The sequence below is a fragment of the Plasmodium sp. gorilla clade G2 genome (genome assembly GCF_900097015.1).
Source record: "Plasmodium sp. gorilla clade G2 genome assembly, chromosome: 14".
NCBI lineage: Eukaryota > Apicomplexa > Aconoidasida > Haemosporida > Plasmodiidae > Plasmodium > Plasmodium adleri (nom. inval.).
This window is the reverse complement of record NC_041706.1, coordinates 1895039-1915777: the sequence shown is the minus strand read 5'-3', so window position 1 is coordinate 1915777 and position 20739 is coordinate 1895039. Positions and strand designations below refer to the sequence as shown.

General features: G+C 17.2%; 7 protein-coding genes across 7 annotated transcripts; 3 read left to right on the top strand and 4 right to left on the bottom strand.

Annotated features, from left to right (window-relative positions):
* Positions 1-257: 257 nt before the first annotated feature.
* Positions 258-2355, bottom strand: PADL01_1449300 (transcription factor IIIb subunit, putative; the record flags this gene model as incomplete). Its single annotated transcript, XM_028684779.1, has 2 exons — positions 258-2231; positions 2353-2355. 2 exons carry the CDS (start codon positions 2353-2355, stop codon positions 258-260), a joined length of 1977 nt encoding a protein of 658 aa, XP_028540824.1.
* A 2337-nt stretch (positions 2356-4692) lies between these two features.
* On the bottom strand, positions 4693-5081 carry PADL01_1449200 (conserved Plasmodium protein, unknown function; the record flags this gene model as incomplete). The annotated part of the gene is made up of 2 exons (XM_028684778.1): positions 4693-4798; positions 4945-5081. The coding sequence occupies 2 exons, from the start codon at positions 5079-5081 to the stop codon at positions 4693-4695; spliced, it is 243 nt and encodes an 80-aa protein (XP_028540823.1).
* A 2083-nt stretch (positions 5082-7164) lies between these two features.
* Positions 7165-10990, bottom strand: PADL01_1449100 (conserved Plasmodium protein, unknown function; the record flags this gene model as incomplete). Its single annotated transcript, XM_028684777.1, has 7 exons — positions 7165-7236; positions 7341-7401; positions 7530-7594; positions 7689-7806; positions 7958-10287; positions 10391-10677; positions 10936-10990. 7 exons carry the CDS (start codon positions 10988-10990, stop codon positions 7165-7167), a joined length of 2988 nt encoding a protein of 995 aa, XP_028540822.1.
* Positions 10991-13805: 2815 nt separating this feature from the next.
* On the top strand, positions 13806-14845 carry PADL01_1449000 (gamete egress and sporozoite traversal protein, putative; the record flags this gene model as incomplete). Its single annotated transcript, XM_028684776.1, has 3 exons — positions 13806-13911; positions 14077-14225; positions 14354-14845. 3 exons carry the CDS (start codon positions 13806-13808, stop codon positions 14843-14845), a joined length of 747 nt encoding a protein of 248 aa, XP_028540821.1.
* A 1012-nt stretch (positions 14846-15857) lies between these two features.
* Positions 15858-16321, top strand: PADL01_1448900 (conserved Plasmodium protein, unknown function; the record flags this gene model as incomplete). Its single annotated transcript, XM_028684775.1, has 3 exons — positions 15858-15909; positions 16043-16127; positions 16231-16321. The coding sequence occupies 3 exons, from the start codon at positions 15858-15860 to the stop codon at positions 16319-16321; spliced, it is 228 nt and encodes a 75-aa protein (XP_028540820.1).
* Positions 16322-17089: 768 nt separating this feature from the next.
* Positions 17090-18132, top strand: PADL01_1448800 (Appr-1-p processing domain protein; the record flags this gene model as incomplete). Its single annotated transcript, XM_028684774.1, has 2 exons — positions 17090-17399; positions 17624-18132. 2 exons carry the CDS (start codon positions 17090-17092, stop codon positions 18130-18132), a joined length of 819 nt encoding a protein of 272 aa, XP_028540819.1.
* A 335-nt stretch (positions 18133-18467) lies between these two features.
* On the bottom strand, positions 18468-19565 carry PADL01_1448700 (conserved Plasmodium protein, unknown function; the record flags this gene model as incomplete). The annotated part of the gene is made up of 1 exon (XM_028684773.1): positions 18468-19565. One exon carries the CDS (start codon positions 19563-19565, stop codon positions 18468-18470), a length of 1098 nt encoding a protein of 365 aa, XP_028540818.1.
* Positions 19566-20739: the final 1174 nt, after the last annotated feature.

Below are 20739 nucleotides of genomic sequence, written 5' to 3'. Positions count from 1 at the left end.
ATAAATAATCCTTTTTTCTATTTTAAAGATAAATCGGATAAAATAAAATATATAAATAAATACAAACAACAAAATGGTCATATGATATGTAGCTATAAAATTTATACATGAATATAAAAAGACAAAAAAAATAAAATAAAATAAAATAAAATAATGAATAATTAAATATAATAAAAAAAAAATTATGTGATATATTGTAACATATATATAATATATTAATTATTTGGATTTAAAAAAAAAAAAAAAAAAAAAATTTTCTATGATGTAAATAAAGATTGTAATACATCATAATTAATTTTATTTGGTAAATTTTTGTCTGATTTGCCTAAGGCTTTTAAAACAGATTCACCTGTAGATTGTATTTGTGAATAATCTTCAAGGGTATTTTGTTTTTTTTTAGAATTTGTATCTTTATTTTTATTATTATCATTATGACTTCTTTTTTTATGTTTTTTAAGTTGTTTGGATAAATGAGGCAAATGATTTTTCATCATATCATCCCAAATAAGCATTTTCATTTCTCTTTCTTTTTCTGATAATATAATATTTTCTATCTCACTATCATATACATCACTTAAAGAATTACAACTTGGACTACTAGAGCATTCTGAATTTAAATCTAGAGTTTCATTTTGATCATTAATATTATTAGAATTATTATCAAAGAAATAATTAAAATCTGTAAGTATATTATTAATATTATTAATATTATTAATATTATTCGTATTATTTGTATTATTTTTTTTTGGTCCTTTTTGAAAATCTGATGAATCGTTTAGGAAATTATTATATGCCTCATCTACATCATTAAGAATATTATTTATTTCGCATGTAACAGTTTCTTTTAATGTTGTGTTATATGTATTATCATTTGATTCGTTTGATTTATTGTTTGAAAGGGAAGATGGATTATTATCTGCAATATTATTACCATGATTATTTTTATTATTATTTTCATTTTCATTTAATAAATTATTTATGTTATCCAAATAATTTGTTTCACTTGTATATTCTTTGTTATATGATATATGACTGCCTTTGTGTGTATTTGTTGATACATCTGTATTTACAGAGAAGGTATCTATAAGGTTATTATGTAAATTCATTTTTGTATCAATATTTTTTAATATATTACTATTTATATCTAAATTGATTGTGTTCATAATTTTTTGAGCAAGATTATGTATATCATTTCCTTTAGGGTTTTCATTACATATTTCATCTAGATGTATTGAATAATCTGACTTCGATAAATGATCAGAAGAATTATTATTAAATATAAGATCTGTATTGTCTATATTAGAATGTGTACTACTTACTAAGTTTGTATTATTTTCTTGATATTTAGAAGAAGAGAAATTATGATTGATACTATGAGTGACCATTTTATTTTCTTCATTATTTATTAGAGTAGATGATGACATATCTTCAGAAAGGTTATCTACATCATCACATAAAGATAAGGTTTTATTTTTTTCAGATATATTATCTTTAAATTTCTTTTTGTTATAATAAATAACACATGGCGGTATATTATTTGATGGTATATCATTAATTGATATTTTGTCAAATTCGCTAGCTTTTATTTGTGCTGTACTAGTATTTTTAAATTCAGCTAATCTTTTGATAATAGTAGGATTAGATATTCTAACAATATCAGCAATAGTATTTGAATTAATAGAAATACCATGCATTCTTGTTGATATTAAAAGAGCAGCACCACATAAACCTGTAGGTCTTCTACCAGTGCTTATCCAATCTCTAGTCATAGCTTGAATTAATTTAATACCTGTATATGTAACTTTATAAATATCATTTTTTAAGTTTAATTTATGAGCAAATCTTTCTAAAAATAATGATGGATCTATATTTGGAACATTAATATGTAGTAATCTTAATAATTTTAAAAATGTTTTTCCTAATGGTTTTACAGGTGTTTGTAATATATCACTAAAATCTATTAACATAATAGGTGATTTTTCTCTTCTACATATGGTATATAAACAAGAAGCAGCAACATATGAATTATTACGACCCATAGTAAAATTTCTTTGTAAAGCCATTAAATAAATTCTCTGTGCAGCTTCAATGTGTTGGCTAGATAAATGTAAATGATCAGCAATCTTTTGAATATTTACATATCCTTTTTGTAATGATATTTCTCTGCTTTCTCTAATACCCCACGATAAAATGAATGATTTATTACCACTAGACGGGATAAATTGTCCAACCTATAATAATATAAAAATAAAGAATAAATAAATATATAAATATATATATATATATATATATATATAATGTATATTTTTTTTTTTTTTTTTTTTTTTTTTTTTTTTTTTTTTTTTTTTTTACCATAGAAATGGCTCCATTATTATTTTCAACAAATTCCAACGATTCAACAATTTTATTTTCTTCTAATACTGATCCACATCTTAGACATATAACTTCTCCCTGCCCTTCATTTGTTTCTACATCAGAACTTAAACAATTCTTACATACCACCTGATTCACTAAAATTAAAATAATAATAAATAAATAAATATATATATATATATGTATATATTTTTATTTATATGTAGAACTATTATATAATCATTTTTGCAAAATAATAATGAAAAAAAGAAAAAAAAAAAAAAAAAAAAAAACACCATAATTATTACATTTTACATGTAATATTATTTTTTATTTTTTCCTTACTTTCATTGAAATATTTTATTCCTTCTATATAATAATATGGTTATATATATATTTTATAAAATGAAAAAAAAAAAAGAAACAGAATAAAGAACAAAAAAAAGGTACAATTATTTTACTATTTCTTCATCAAAATATACAACTATAAAAAATTTTAAATGCTTCATTTATATTGTGAAGAAAAATAAAATAAATATTATATAATCATAATATATATATATATTTAATATTTATAAAAAAAGATACGTATTATTTATGTATTAAATTATATATATATATATATATATATATATATATATATATATATATAACAATATAGTATTTTAATTTTAATTTTAATTTTTTTTATTTTTTTTATTTTTTTATTTGTTCTTTTGAACATCCAACAGAAATAATATTCTTTTATTTTATATATTTTGGAAAAAAAAAAAATATAATATTAAAAATTTAAATAGAAATATAAAAATAGGTAATAATATTTTATATATATATAATAAAATATATATGTCATATAAATAAATAATATAATAAAATATATAATATATTATATATATAAATAATATTATTATAGGCATAGCATATATATTTACATATTTACAATATATATATATATATATAATATGTTTTATAAAAAATTCAATTATAATATAATGCCATAAAATAATATATAAATAAATACGTAACCAAAATATAATATAAAAAAAAAAGAAAAAAAAAAAATTATAAATTTATTTTATTTTATATATATAATATAAATACCATTTTTATTTCCCACTTATCTTTTTAAGTATGAATTTATTTATTTAAATATAATTATTTAATGAACCCTTTTTTTTATAGAATATAAATAAAATTATAAAAAATACCTTCATCTATTATTTCTTTGTATTATCATTTGAAAATTGAAAGAATCTGTTCCATTCAAATATAAAAATGAATAATATTAAAAAATATAACAAAAAAAAAAAAAAAAAAAAAAGAAGAATACATAATATATATATAATATATATATTTATATATACATTTAAATATAATAAAATAAATGTATAATTTTGTAACCGCAATAAATTCAAATAATTTCTTCTTTTTCCCTTTTTTTTAAATACAATATATTTATTTGTATTTATAATATTCTTTTTATTTATGTTTAAAAAGATTAACTAACATTATGATATTTTCATATAAATGTTTTTAAGACTATAACAAAAAGGAAAAAAAAAAAAAAAAAAAAAAAAAAAAAGATTTAAATAATTCAATTTTTAAAACCAATTATTATTAATTTTATATCTGTTGCAACATATTACAAGCTTATTTTGTAAATTAAAATTATCCACATATATATATATATATATATATTTTTTTTATGTATAACAAATGTATAAACTTTTATTCTTTCTATTTATTTTTAATAAGTTCTATATTTTAAAATTTACATATACAGAAAATATTAAAAATAAAATAAATAAAAAAAAGAAAGCATTGATTGATGTTTATATTCTCTCAGTAGTCTTGTTTTGGTGTTTTCTCAAAATGTGGTCATCATAAAATGTATATTAGATATAATCATAAAGAACATATATACATAGACACATATACATATAAACATATATATATGTATATATATGTGTGTGTTCATATGATTAACAAAAAAAAAAAAAAAAAAAAAAATTTTTTTTAAAATAAAATTGTTAAACGTGAAGTGTAAAAAATATATATAATAATGAAAAATATTAATTTGAGAATTATTTATTTTATTTAATAATATATATATATATATATATATATTTAAAAGCTTTAATGTTATTTATACATAATATTTGTTATAGAAGTGATTTCTTTAAGTTATGACATTGATGTATATATCACCTTTTTAAAATAAATATTACATATATATTTATATATATATATGAACATGTTGTAATATAATTTAAGAAAAAAAAAAAAAAAAAAAAAAAAAAAAAGGGATATCTAGAAATCACATTTTATTATTATAATAGTTCATTTTTTCTTTTTGATGGTTTTTTTTGTGAGGGCTTTTTTCATCATTTTTTTTTTGCTTGGTAATTCTTTTTTGGTTTTAACTACTTTAGCTTTCTTGTTAATTCTGCACAAAAAAAAAAAAAAAAAAAAAAAAAAAATATATAAATATATGTATATATATATATATATATATATGTGTGTAGACAAAATATAGTGTCATGTTATTTTATTATTTATTTTTGTATCCTTAATTATATTTTTTATTCTTACAATTTTTTTGACTTCAACTTTTGTTTATTTGATACACCTCCCTTAACTTTTGCAGACTTAATTTTGGCTAATTTTCCAGTGCTCTTCATGGGTTTCTTTTTAAGAGTAACTTTAACGTCTTTTTTTTTGGCAACCATTTTGAAAATTTTCTATATATTTTAAAAGTTAAAGGAAATAAAATAATATATATAAATTAATATATATATATATATATATATATATATAATGTAACTTTGTTTTTATACAAACTATAATATAGTACTATTTTATTAATATCTTATATAATATATATATATTTTTTATTATTTTATAATTACCAGTTTAATAAAAGGGAAAAAATTAAGTTAAAATAAAACAAATAATTTATTATATGTAAAAAAAAAAAATGTAAAGGAGAAAGAATTATATATATTCAAGTTTAATTTTTAACTTATATTAAAATTATATTATTATTTTAATATTTTATTTTTTTTTTTGTAACTTTAAAATAATTATATAATAAATATATTTAAATATAGACAAAAAAAAAAAAAAAAAAATAAATAAATAAATAAAATATAAAATAATAAAATGAATATGCACATATATAAATATATACATATATATATATATATATATACAACCATATAATAATATATATAATATTTGTTGCTACATTTATATATTCATATATATATATTTTTATTTTATTCTTTAATTTGATATTTTTCTCATTATTATTTTTTTTGCATTTTTTATGTACATTCCGAAAAATGAAAAAAATATATAATTATATATATATATATATATAACCTATATATTTTATATACCTTTAAAATAAAATTTTTTTTTACTTATATGCACAGAAAAGGTTGTAATGCAGATTTATTCTTACAATTACGCAATATATTTCCTATTATTTTTTTTATGCAAATAAGTAAAGAACCAAAAAAAATTAAACATAAAAGTAATAAATTTATTTATACATATAATATATATATATATTATATATTTAGAAGTCTCAAATAATTATCTTTCTTTTTTTTTTTTTTTTTATGTAGTAAATATATGTTATGCATTTTGGGTGCTCCTTGATTTATTCCTATTATCCTTTTTCTTTTTTTTTTTTTTTTCACAAAAGAATTTTTATATATGCACAAGATATTTTACATATATAAATATGTACTATATATATATATATATGTATATATTTATTTATTTATTTCTCGTATTTTATATAATTTTCCTTTTTTTGTTTTTTTTTTTTTTTGCACAGAAGATATGTAATATATATATATTATTTTTATATGACCAACTTGATATGCAATTTTCCATTTTATCCTTTTATTTTCATTAATTCTAAAAAAAAAATTAATATAATATGCACATTTAAAAACTATAAAAAATAAATTATAGTATATTTTTTGAATGTATACGTTAACACAACAGACAGAAAAAATATATACACATATAAAATATATATATTTATATATATGTAGTATTTCTTTATTTATCATTAATTCATATGCTTTTCCTCACATACTATCCACAATATTGTTTTATATATACAAATGATATATTATAATATGTTAATTTTAAAGGTCCCAATAAAAATGTAAAACATGTAGAATACAAAATTTTTCCTTAAAAATATATAGTTCAATTTTATTTTTTTTTTTTTTGGAAAAATAGCCAAATATATCAATTATTCTATTACGCGAAATTGTTATATAGATATTTAAAAAAAGAAAAATAGAATAATTAACATAAAAATCTGAAAGTAATTCAAATAATAAGTATGTTTATAAGGAATAACATATTTGAAAAATATTTCAGCCATATATATATGCACATTTCATATTAAAAGAAATAAAACATATATATATATATATAGTTAATATACTAGGAAGACTAATTTAAAATATAAAAAAAAAAAAACATTCAATTTAATTGAATTTGTATATAAATACAAAAAAAAATATATATATATATATATTTATATATAATTGAATAAAATAAAACAAATTTAAAAAAAAAAAAAAAAAAAAAAAAAACCAAAAAGGATGTTACATAAAAAAAAATAAATAATTCATCAAATATAAAATATACATATATATATATATATATATATATATATATATATTTATATATATATATGTGCCAAATAATCAACATATATAAAAAAAAAAAAAGAAATAGTAATACAAATAAATAATAAGATAAATACAAAGAAATCCAATTTTAATTAAATTTAATTTTTCCCAAAACAAGGTCGATTTCATTTTCTGATGTCCTATCTGTTAAATTTTCAATCTGTTAATAATATAATAAAATAATATGTATTTAAAAAAAGATAAAATTAAAATGAATAAATATATGTCACACTAATTATGAAAAAAGAAAATATTTTGTTTTACCTTTTTTATTTTTTCTGATGTCATGTATAATTTACCACATAACTTTTTTATAGGATATATACTATAAAAATAAATAAATAATAAACATAAATGTATGTATATATATATATATATATATATATATGTGTGTGTGTGTCTTTTCCCATTTTAATATTATTTTTATTTTTTTTTTTTTTTTTTTTAACTCACTTATCCAACACAACTAAGGCAACCCTTGCTGTGCATTTTATTTCTGCGCTTCCAACGGATGTACACTAAGAAAAATAAAATAATGTTAAAAAAAAAGTAATATATTAAATATATAAGCATATTATTATATATTGTTATCACTTTCTTGTATACACTTACCTCTAGTATGGCTTCTATCAATTTATTTATTTCCTTAAATTTTATTATGTTATCCTCAAATTTAATTATGACGGCAATTAGGCATTTCAGACAAATCAAGTTATATGTCTTCTGTTTTCTATAAAAAAATAAAATAAAATAAAATAAAATAAAAAGTGGATCAATTATCACTGTAATAATAAAACATATACATATATATATATATATATATATATATATATATATTATTTACATATATATTTTATTTTTTTTGTTCTATTTGTCCTTACGATGTCATAATTTTTATAAAATGTAAAATGAGTTTGCTCTCACTACAGGAATTACAAATAGATAATAAAGTATTATTTGCGGCACTACTCAAAAAATCAATAGATGTCTGATAAGCCTTTTTCAAACAGGGTAATATTACATCATCCAATGTATTATCCATTCTTTTTTTACCTATTGAATAAAATTCAGATAAACATAATAAAGAATTTTTAGATACACTTGATCTAGGACTATTTAATAATTCGATAATACATCTTGAAATTTTTCTTAATTCTTTTGAATGATTTTCAAAAAATAATTTATGATGAAATTTTAAAATTCTTCTCAAGTTAATTAAATTATCTATTTGTTTTGTCCATTCATGATCTTTTGTAATTCCTAATAATTCCGATATTATATCATTCATATAATCATTATTCATTTCAAAATCAAAATTTGTAATTTCATCAAACGATATATATGTAATACTTTTATCATTTTTTATTTTAGAACTAACATTTAAGCTTTTTCTACTAATGTTCAGATTTTTATTAGACACACTAGTATTATTATTATTATTATTATTATTATTAGATGAACGATATCCTCCAACCTTTTCTGAACCATTTTTTCCCTGTACATTAATATTTGAACAATATTTTTTTTTATTCACATTTTTAACACATTTGTTATGTTCATCTTGTTCATCATATTTATGAGTCATATTTTTATTTTTGAGAGATTCGTCATAAGCCTTTTTTTCAGAACACACATTAATTATAGTAGTTTCTTCTTTTCTATTGAATTTGTTAATTTGCTGTTTATTATTGGTATCATCACACTTATGATAATTATCATAATAATCATTATAAGAATTATTATAAGAATTATTATAAGAATTATTATAAGAATCATTATAAACATTATTATCACCATAATTATTATTATTATTATTATTATTATTATCATTCATTTTGTGCATACCTTTATATTTATTATCATTACAATTTCTACTTCCTTTATTAATATTACTTTTTGTATTCTCCTTATCATTTTCTATTACATATTTTCCTTTATCATATCTATGGCTACTAAAATTATTATAATTTTCATCCACTTCATCATCCTTTAAATTTTTAACATTTTCATATATTCCATGTTCATTCACATTCTCAACAATTTGTGCATCTCTCATTTCTTCATTATTCATTTTTTTTCTATTTTCTTCATAATCTGCTCTCTTATATAATTTATATTTATCATTTACAATATTTGGCCCCATTTTTAACTTATCGTCAATCATTGTATCTTTATTTCGAGATCTCACATAATAATCATTATTATTATCATTATTATCATTATTATCATTATTATTGTTGTTATTATTTTCTTTCTTTTTATTATATATATTAGAATTACTTTTTACTATAACATAATTATCATACATACTTTCTTCACTCTTATAATAATTCCCTTTCTCCACATTCATATCATTTAAATACTTATCATTTAATTTGATAATATTTTCCTTTTTATCTGTATCAGAATATATTTTTCTGTCACCATACTTATATATTTTATTGTCATTAATGTTGGGTGGTTGTTCCTCGTTTTGTTTTCTATCCTTTGTATCATTATGTTTTATGTAGTACATTTTTTTTTTTTCATAACCATCAGATATTAACCTTTCATCATATTTTTTATCTTTCAACCTTATTTCTACCATACCTTCCTGTCTATAGTCATTCATAACATTTGAGCTTGCTACCGAGCTATTATTTGTATTTACATATTTTGACTTTTCTATTTTTTCCTCCTGTACTCCTTTTATATTTGATAAATAATTTTTATTATATAATATTTGATCATTCCTTCTAGGGTTAATTAACACTTGGTCTTTTGTTATATTGTTTTCTTTATATGTTAATATATTTTTATGCATAGGTAAGTTTTTATTTATTGATATGTTATAATTATTTGGTATATTATTATTAATTGCTATATTTTTATTAACAGTTATTTTTTTATTATCTGCTATATTTATATAATTCGGTTGTACTTTATGCATTTGTAGATCTTTATAATTTTTTAAATCCATCATATTTTTAAAATCTTTATCCGATTTAACATCGCCCATTTGTTTTATTCCTTGTAAATACCTTATTTCTTTTACATTACTTTTGGTTGACAAATTCATATTATATTTTTCATATGGCACTTCATATTTTTCTTCTTTCTCATGAGATTTCTTCCTACAGTCTTTATTTACATTGCTATTATTATCTTCACTTTTTGATGGTTTAGGATATGAGGGATTACTTTTTCTTAGTAATGTGAGTTGATATTTTTGCTACAAAAGGGGGAAAATATATGAACATGTAAATATATATATATATATATATATATATATATATATATATATATATATATCAATATTTACATATTATACTTACAATCTCATTTAATGGAGACTCCAATTTATAATCATTCTCATGTACGTGGTGTTCATAATTTTTAATATTATATGATTCTTTAAATTTTTTATCGTCTGTGATACACTTATTAATTATATTCATCCCCATAGCACTTGTATGTGCTAATCCTAATTCTTCTTTCATATATAAATTGTCATGTTGATCATTTGATATATTTTTATTTTCTTTATTTAGATATAAGAAATCATCAACAATGTTATAATCCTCCTGTTCATCAATTGATTTTCTTTTGAAACTTCGTGAATCTGTAAAAAAAAAAAAAAAAAAAAATTATATCATGTATATTATCAAGGGGTTGTTTATAGAAAAAACAAAATCAATTTTTAATGATGGAAATATTTCCTATATCTCCCAAAATTATCATGTCTTATATATTGTAATTATATTATATTATTTATTTATTTCATGTAATTATATAAGCAATAGCTTAGTCTTATATATACATATATATACAAATGTGTACGTATGTATGTATTTATGTATGTATGTGTGTGTGTGTATACCATCTAGATACGCGCTTGTATTAGCTCTATATTTATTCTGTCCTATTGTAGGCATTTTTACAATCCAAATTTCGATTATCTTTACATAAAATATTTATTTCTTCTTATAACACCTTAACAATGGAAAGTATAAGAATCAAAAAAAGAAACCAAACAAAAATATTTACATTTAAAATATTTTTTAAGAGTTTAAAATGTAATATTACAAGAAAAATATGTAAAATATATTTAAATACATAAAAGCAAAATTATATGTGATAAAAGAAAAATATATAAATATATATATATATATATAAAGAAAAAAAAATAAAATAAAAAATAACACTGTTTTCTCTAATATATATATATATTATTTTATTAATGTTTATATTATATTATTATTATTATTTTTTTTTTTTCTTCTTTCATATTATTTTCAGACGATTTATCAATAAAATGCACACACTGTAATATTATTAAATTATATATATAATATGTATGTAGTAAGAACAATCTTTACAAAAAAAAATATAACGAAGAAAAAAAAAAATTTTCTTTCTTTCATTATAATTAGAAAGGGAAGTATATTAAACTAAAAATTTTTATTTTCAAAGAATTTTAATATATATTTTTTAATTCAAACCTGTATATATTATTATATATATAATTATATATATATATATATTATATTTTTCAGTGCACAAAATGAGAAATATTAAAATAATAAAAAAATAAAATTAAATTAAATAAAATAAAATAAAAAAATAACATTTTTATATATATTATTTTATTTATTATTATTCTTTTTTTTATGCTTAATGTGATATTTACGTATGAAGAATTAAAAATATACAAATTTTTTTATATTTTTTTACATATTTATGAATATTTTTTTTATAAGGGGAATATTATTAAATATACCATATTATATTTTGTATTCTAAACTAATTGTATATTAAAAATAAAAATAATAAAAACATACATTTACTTCTGATTCATATATTATAAATAAAGAATAATTAAATTTATATTATGGAACAATTTTCTAAGTGTGATGAAAAAAGAGTTATTTATCAAGAATTAAAATAAAAAATTTCAAATTCAAGTTAAATATAATTAGACATTATCTTTGTTATATATATATATTAATATATTATGTCACATTTATATATATATATACATATTAACTAAAAAAGTAGAACAAAAAAAAAAAAAAAAAAAAAGTATATAGAAAAGTAATAATATATATTTTCATTTGCTAATAATACTAATTTATTCGTGAATTTAGTATTAACCCTTATATAATAATAATAATAATACTCCTTAATATTTTTATGTAACCATTTTACGTATACATCCAAATTTGTCCAATTTCATCATTTTAGACACAAACAATGTGTATATCGAAAAAGAAATTTATTAATCACATAGACTATTTTATATGAGAATTCAGGAGAAAAAAAAAAAAAAAAAAAAAGCAATAGAAATTTTTTTTTTTTTTTGTTTTGTTATTATTTTTTTCGTATTTATATTTGAATAAAAGACACGGAATATGCTTTAATTATTTAATTAAAAAAAGGAGAATAATATTATATATATATTTATATATATTATACTATTTTTTTCTTTTTTTTAATGTGTAACCTTATTGCTTAATATAACTTTTATCTCATACTATAATACATACAAAATAAAAAATTTCAAAAAAAAAAAAAAAAATAATAAATAAATGATAATTTTATTTTTGTCATTAGCAATGCATGTAATTTTATGACATTATTGTAATGACAGAACAAATAATTAATATAAAAGAACATAATATTTAACTTGATGAGCATTTTTCATAATGAAGTAATATTTTTATGAAAAAAAAAAAATAAATAAATAAATAAATAAATAAAGTCTATAATATTATGTATAAATATGTGTACCTATATATATAATATATATATTATTTTTATTCGAATGTCTGTATGTAGACAGTTACCTATACACATCATCTTTGTGTGTATGTCATATCTTGATCATTTTAAACAATAGTCTTATTATAAATATTATGATTAAATATGACATGCACAAAATAAAAATAAAACATATTCATACTTTAATTAACTAATTGAAAACATTCAGGTTTTTTTTTTTTTTTTTTTTTTTTTTTTCTTTCTTCTTAATTTTATGTAATATTGTACTATTTTATATATTCATTCAAATATAATGTTCTTGTATTATTTAACATTGTTTCTACAAAATAGCTAGCTACATGCTTTATTATTAACATGTTCATATATTATTTTCTTTTTTAAGCTCAATATATGTACATGAAATGAAAAAAAATCTGAATGTTCATATATGACTATTAATTATTAATTAATATAACTACATATAAATACAATAGTTTAAAAAAAAAAAAAAAAAAAAAAAAAAATGACGCATAAATAGCTCAAATTTACAGTTATTTTATTCTTAAGTGTTCATTTTTTTTTTTTTTTTTTTTTTTTTTTGATTATTCTTTAAATATTGAAAATGTCTTTTTTTTTCCTTTTTCATTTTCACACATTTTTTTAGCTTGCTTTTGAAAACTTTGATATCAAATGGTTATTAACATGTTTTATTTTATTATTATTATTATTTTTTTTTATATATATTTCCAATTTGTTTAATTACTTCTTCGAACATTTATTTTATTATTATTTTTTTTTTTTAATAATATTTATATATTTGCTTATTTTTATACATTTTATTGAATCATTATTTTTCATGATTTTTACACACTGATAAAATAAGAAACATTTTGTGAATTTTTGTTCTTCAAATATATAAAAGTTTAACTTTTCAACTGAAGATTTCATTTCGTATATATGTGTGTGTATGTACTACTTAAATAGAACAAAATGAATAAATTTACGTATTGTATTGCCCTCTTGATAGCAATAGTTCTTCCTATAAGTTCTATACAACTTCATTCTGTAAATAATGCTCCCTTAAATTATATTGAAAGTAATATTAACTGCATTATGTTATATATAAATGTGTATATATATTAATATATATATTTACAATATGTAAAACTATATTGTATATAAATGTAACATATATATATATATATATATATTTATTTATTTATTTATATTTATATTTTTTCTTTTTTTTTTTTTTTTTCAGTTGGAGACACGCTTTCCAATAAAGTTGGTGAATTATGGCATAGTCATTTAAACTCATTTATAGATATTGTATCTACAAAAGTTGTTAACAAATTAGAAGATGACTTATCAAATAGCAAAGACTTGGAAAAATTCATGATTCTATTAGAGGTTCCAGAATGATACTTATGTTTATACATATATTAATATTTCACTTATGCAATAGATACATATATTTGCTTTAATTCAATTGTGTTGTGTATTTTATTTTATTTTATTTTATTTTTTTTTCTTTGTAGGATGATGCTGATATTTTTGATGCAAGCGCATATGAGGGTAAAAATCTTGCACTTATACAAACTGAATTTATTAGAAAATTAAAGGACAAATTTAAAAATAGTAAATTTGGACAAAAATTAAAGAAACTTGGATCAAAGGCAAAGGAAAAGCTTCTTAGTTTATATCACAAACATAAAGGAAAACTTAGACATTTCTTTAGCATACTTCTAAAAAGCTTAGTCATTCCATTAGCTGTTCAATTTATAAGAAAGAATTTAAACAAATGGAAACAGAAAACATTAGAAGCTACTCAGAAATTAGATCAACAATCAAAGGATATAGCACAACCAATTATAAATAGATTATATAACAGTTTCGAAGATAAAATTGAAGAATATTCTCAGGAAAATAAAATAAATGTAGATGAGGAATTGAATGCACTTGGACAATTAGATAAGGATAAACAAGATATACAAAAATTAGAACAGCAAGAAAAAGCTCTATTACAATAATATCAAAATATATATTAAGATTTACACATAAACATTATGTACCAAACATATAGAAATGAATACTATAGTATCTCTAAGGTTTTTTTTTTTTTTTTTAACACATTTTATTATTTAAAATATTGCAAGCTTTGATGATTGATGATATTAAAATGGTTATACATAAATGAATATATATATATATATATATATATATATATATATATATATATATATTTTATGTGCTTTATTTTTTTGGTGTATTTTCCTCATAATTTTACATTTTCTTTATGTGCAATATGATATATATATATATATATATATATATATATAACACATACCTTTTTTTACTTTCATTTGAACATTAATAGTAATTTGTTATAAGTTATTTTTTACCTCATTTTTTATTATCTATAATATGTATATATTAAATATATATGTATAATTTATCCTTTTTTTTCTTTTTTATTTTTTATCTTAAATCTAATTTTGATTTTATATCATAAATATTACTGCTATTTAATACAAAACAATAAAATATTTAAACATTAATAGGAATTGTATACAAGTTATCTTCTTTCCATTTTATATGTACATACAAAAAAAAAAAAAATAATAAATAAAATAAAATAAATAATAAATTAAAGCATTTTAAAATTGATAGAAAGAAAGTATATTTATATATATATATATACGCCAATAAATTATGCCGTGTTTCATAGAAGGCTTAAATATATTATGTATTTTAATGACTACCATTTTAATATTTAATTATATTTTTAATATTTTAACGACACAAAATATAAATTCAAAATTTTATATTTTTGAATAAATATAAATTAATCATTCCATCAAAAAAATGGGTACACATTATAGAAATATTATATATTAAATAAAAATGTATTAGTAAATAAAAAGAATATGTTTAAAAATTATTAAATAAGAATATAGTTGAATATCAGAAATACATTTTTTTTTTTTTTTTTTCTTTTATTTATCCCATAAAATTTACATAATATAAAAAGAATTTTTTATAATGGAAAAATTAGATACTGTAGCAAATGAATCTTCTAAAATGAACAAATTAAGTATGATCTAAATAAAAATGTATATATATATATATATATATATATATATATATATATATGTATATTTATTTATATATAATAATTAATATATATTTTTGATTATGTTTTAAAAATACTCTCTTGTATTTTACAGGAAGAAGTTTAACTATGAGTTTGTATTTTATTGGTATATCAACTGTCTCATGGTTTATATGTACCACTAGCAGAAGAAAAGAATGGTAAATATATATATATATATATATATATATATATATATATATATATATATATAATAGTTTCATATATTTTACTCTAAATATATTATATTTCTTTAATTTTTAGGGCAGATATAATGTTGGATTATGTACACCATAAAAGGTGTTCCTTTTTGTCGAATTCATGGGAAGCATTTTTAAAAAGACTTAAATCATAATTTTTTTTTTTTTTTATTATACATTATTTAATTAGATAAATAATATTACGTCTTAATGTTTTTTTTTTTTTTTTCCATTAAAATATATACTTATTCATATTTATAAAAAGAAATATATTTTTTTTTTAATATTTATTAAAAGATTAGAGTATGTAATATAGCCACAATATCTTTATTTATAACCTTATATAGAGAACATAAAATAGTACTACATCATTATTATAATATAATTTATTATATAATTCGTTCTAATAAATTATGTTTATTAAAAATGTAAAATGTGAATAAATAAGAGGAGAATAAATTAGATAGGGTAAAACATTTAAATGATATATATATATATATATATATATATATTATTACATTTTATTTTTTATGATATTGCTTCACACCTTTTGAATAATATGCCTTGTTCAATTATTTCTTAAAATAATGTATCTTTTTAATTATCTAATATATATAACTATATTATATTATACATATAATATTTTTTTCTTTTTTGCACATATATTTTAGAATATATATAAATATATATATATATATATATATATAATATATGGATCAATATATTTTTATATGATGATACTATATTATTTTTTTTATTTTTTTTTTTAATTTCATTTGAATTTTTTGTTTATGGATTATTATTTATTCATAGTATAATGTGAAACTTGTTTGAACTTATTAATTTCCTTAATATAAAAATATTTATGTATAATATTTATATAAAAAAAAAAAAAAAAAAATGTAATTTATAAGAAATGAAAAATGCTTTTTAATAAATTTTTTAAACATGATAGATTTTATATTGCATTAAATAAAATTACTACACGTAATTATAAAACAAGTAAAAAAGTAAATATTGGAAAACTGATAGCTAAAAATAAAATAAAAAATCATGAAAAGCATAGTATAGAAGATATAGAGTTATTATTACATGAGAAGAATCATGATGTTTTACAAAGTTATCCAACTATAAAAAATGTTCATAAAATAATCGACGTTAATTATCTTCCTGTTTTCAAAAAAAATGAAAACCAGTTTAATATTTTGAATAAAATAGTTCTTCACTTTGGAGGTATATATAAAAATAAAGAAAAAAATATAATAAAATTATATATATTACAGACATGTATACATATAAATATATATATATATAATACATATTTCATATGGATAATTTTACTTAACTATTGAATATACTAATTTATGAATATACACATATATTATATATATATATATATATATATATATATATATATATATATATACATATTTTTTTTTTTTTTTTTTTTATTAAAGATCTGTCATATTTAAAAGGTGATGCGGTGGTCAATGGAACAAATAAAGTTTTTGAATTAATGAAAGAAGGAAATGGTTATGACTGTTCAGGTAATTTTTTAAAAACTTGTGGCGAAGAATTATTTAACGATATGAAAAATACAAAAGAGGAGAATAAAGGAAAAAGTATTATATTAACAAAAGGATATAATAGTTCATATAAAAATATTATACATGTTGTTGAACCATATTATAATCAAACCGAAAAGTTAAAAAATTGTTATGAAAATGTATTACTAATAGCAAAAGAAAATAATTTTAAAAATATTGTATTTCCTTTACTGGGTAGTGGTATTAGTTTATTTAAGAAACATGATGTTGTCATTTCATGTTTAGAAGGAATTTATCAATTCATGAAAATAAAAGATAATTTTAATGCTATTGATAAAATAATATTATGCACCATTACTGATTCTTATTGGATGCTCTTAAGAGACTCCATATATCTTTATTTAGATATAAATATATAGTAAACATTATATGTATAATATATATGTGAAATAATGAATGCCTGTCTCACATATATAAATAAATATATATATATATATATATATATATATATATATATATATTATTACTTCTTTTAATTTATATAACTTCATTTTAACTTAAAAAAAAAATCATGTTTTGAATGTCTCTAATAATTAAATAGAAATATTACAAAAAAAATAAAATAAAATAAAATAAAAAAAGGAAACATATTTTTTTAAAAATAAAAAATAGTATTAAAATGGAATAAAATATAAATAAATTAATATATATATATAATATATATGTTAGTATATTTTTTATTTTTTTATTTTTATTATGAAGAATCTATACCAAATGGTAGTTGTTTCATGGATATATTTTTCTTAAAAATTTCATGTGCTTCATCCCAAGCAGCCTTAAAAGAATGCATTCCTTTTTTTGATTTATTTATTGAACTTCTAGAAGGAAGATTTTCAATTTTTATTGGATGTTCATTTGTAAATAATGTAGACCACCATATATATGCATTTTCAATTTCATTTATTTTTTTTAAAGAAATATATAAAAAAGTTTCTTGTTTGTCTAACTTATTATAATCTTCAAATGTATATTCTACATTCTGATTATTTATTTCATTAGATAAATTAAAAAGTGTGAACCAATTAATTTGCATATTTTTTATTTCCCATATTTGTGTATCTTCATCATTATTAATTTTGAAAGGGAATTCTTTATTAATTAAAATTTCAATATTGTTATGAAAAGAATTGACTTGAGTGTTATGTTGACTACATACACTATTATTATTAATATTATTATTATTATTAATATTATTATTATTATTATTATTATTATTATTATTATTATTAATATTATTATTATTATTAATATTATTATTATTATTAATATAACTTTGGTAGTTCTTTCTTTTAACAATTAATTTATCTTCTTTTATATCTACAATTAAATTTTTAGCTTTACAATTTAATGGTAAACATATAAAAGCATTAATATAATCTATAGACTGATTCCAGATATACTCAAAAGGAATTACAGCCCCATTTATAAACATATCTTTAAACTTTTTATTATTATTTATTAACTTATCATTAGGAATATTATTATTAATATTTTCAAAATGTATATTATTATTTTTATTTAAAGCATTATTACTTTCTTTATATATGTTCTCATGTTCATCGTTCTTATCTTTTATTTCTTCTACATTTTTTGAAGTGTTATTATATTTATCATGTTTTATTTTTTCATCCTTTTTATGATTCTTTAAAATTGTTAATCCATCAGGTCCTATAACAACTTTATCCTTGTTATCTAACTTTCTTAACTGTGGATGTAACCTTTTCTTATTCTCATCATCTGATGAACTTATGTCTATTTTATTAAATTTATCATAATTTATAACACTGCTCATTATATATACAACATATATATAAATGAAAATACTTAGATTTTTTTATTTATCATATATAATAAAGGGAACTCGAATATAGAACTATATATAATAAAACATAAAAAATTACAAAGCCTTAAAACGACATGGCACTATAAATAAATATATATATATATATATATATTATCATTTATATAATATATAATTTATATTTTTTGAAAAAATGTAAGAATTTAAATATATATATTAATATTTTATTTCACTCATTTAATATTCTATTTATAATATTATATATTATTTTTTTAATTCTACATTTAAAATTATTAATATATTATCAAAATTTTTAAGAAATACATATAAAATATATATGTTATTATTTAATATAATTTAACATTTTAAAAAATTATATGTTTTTTTAAAATATTTCCACCTTAAAAAAAATTAAAAAAATAAAAATATAAAAAAATAAAATCCTTTCAAATTATTATAATTTGGCTAAAATATTAAAAATAGAATAAAAAGAAATGCATTCTTTATTTTCTTTTTTCCTTAAAATAAATACATATTTTTTGTTCATATATTATATATATATATATATATATATATATAATATATTTATATTTTATATATATATATATATATATATATTTTTTTTCTACTTATTTTTTCAAGTGCAGAAAAAAAAAAAAAATAAAAAAAAAAAAAAAAAAGCGTTGAGATTTATTTAAATAAAATTCTTTTCTTTTTTGTTTACAAAAATAAATGACAAAAGAATTTATATTTAAAAAAAAAAAAAAAAGGAAAAATTTTAAGTTTAATAAAAAAGAAGCATATGGTTTTTATTATATATACTATATATATTATTTATATATTTATATTATTATTAATATATTTTTAAATAAAATTTTATACATTTTTCATTTATTCATATAACCATTATAATTAAATTCTTTTGAGAAAGTATGATTGATTTGAAAAAAAATATATCCATTTTTAAAGTTATATATATATAATATATATGTTTTTTTTTTTTTTTTTTTTGTCCTTTTTTTCCCGACTTATTATTAAAAATTTTAAATTTACATAATATATATTTTATATATATATATAAACCCATCATCCTTTTATTACATTCTTTACAAAATAATATAAAAAGAATATAACAAATAATACATACATATATATATATATATAT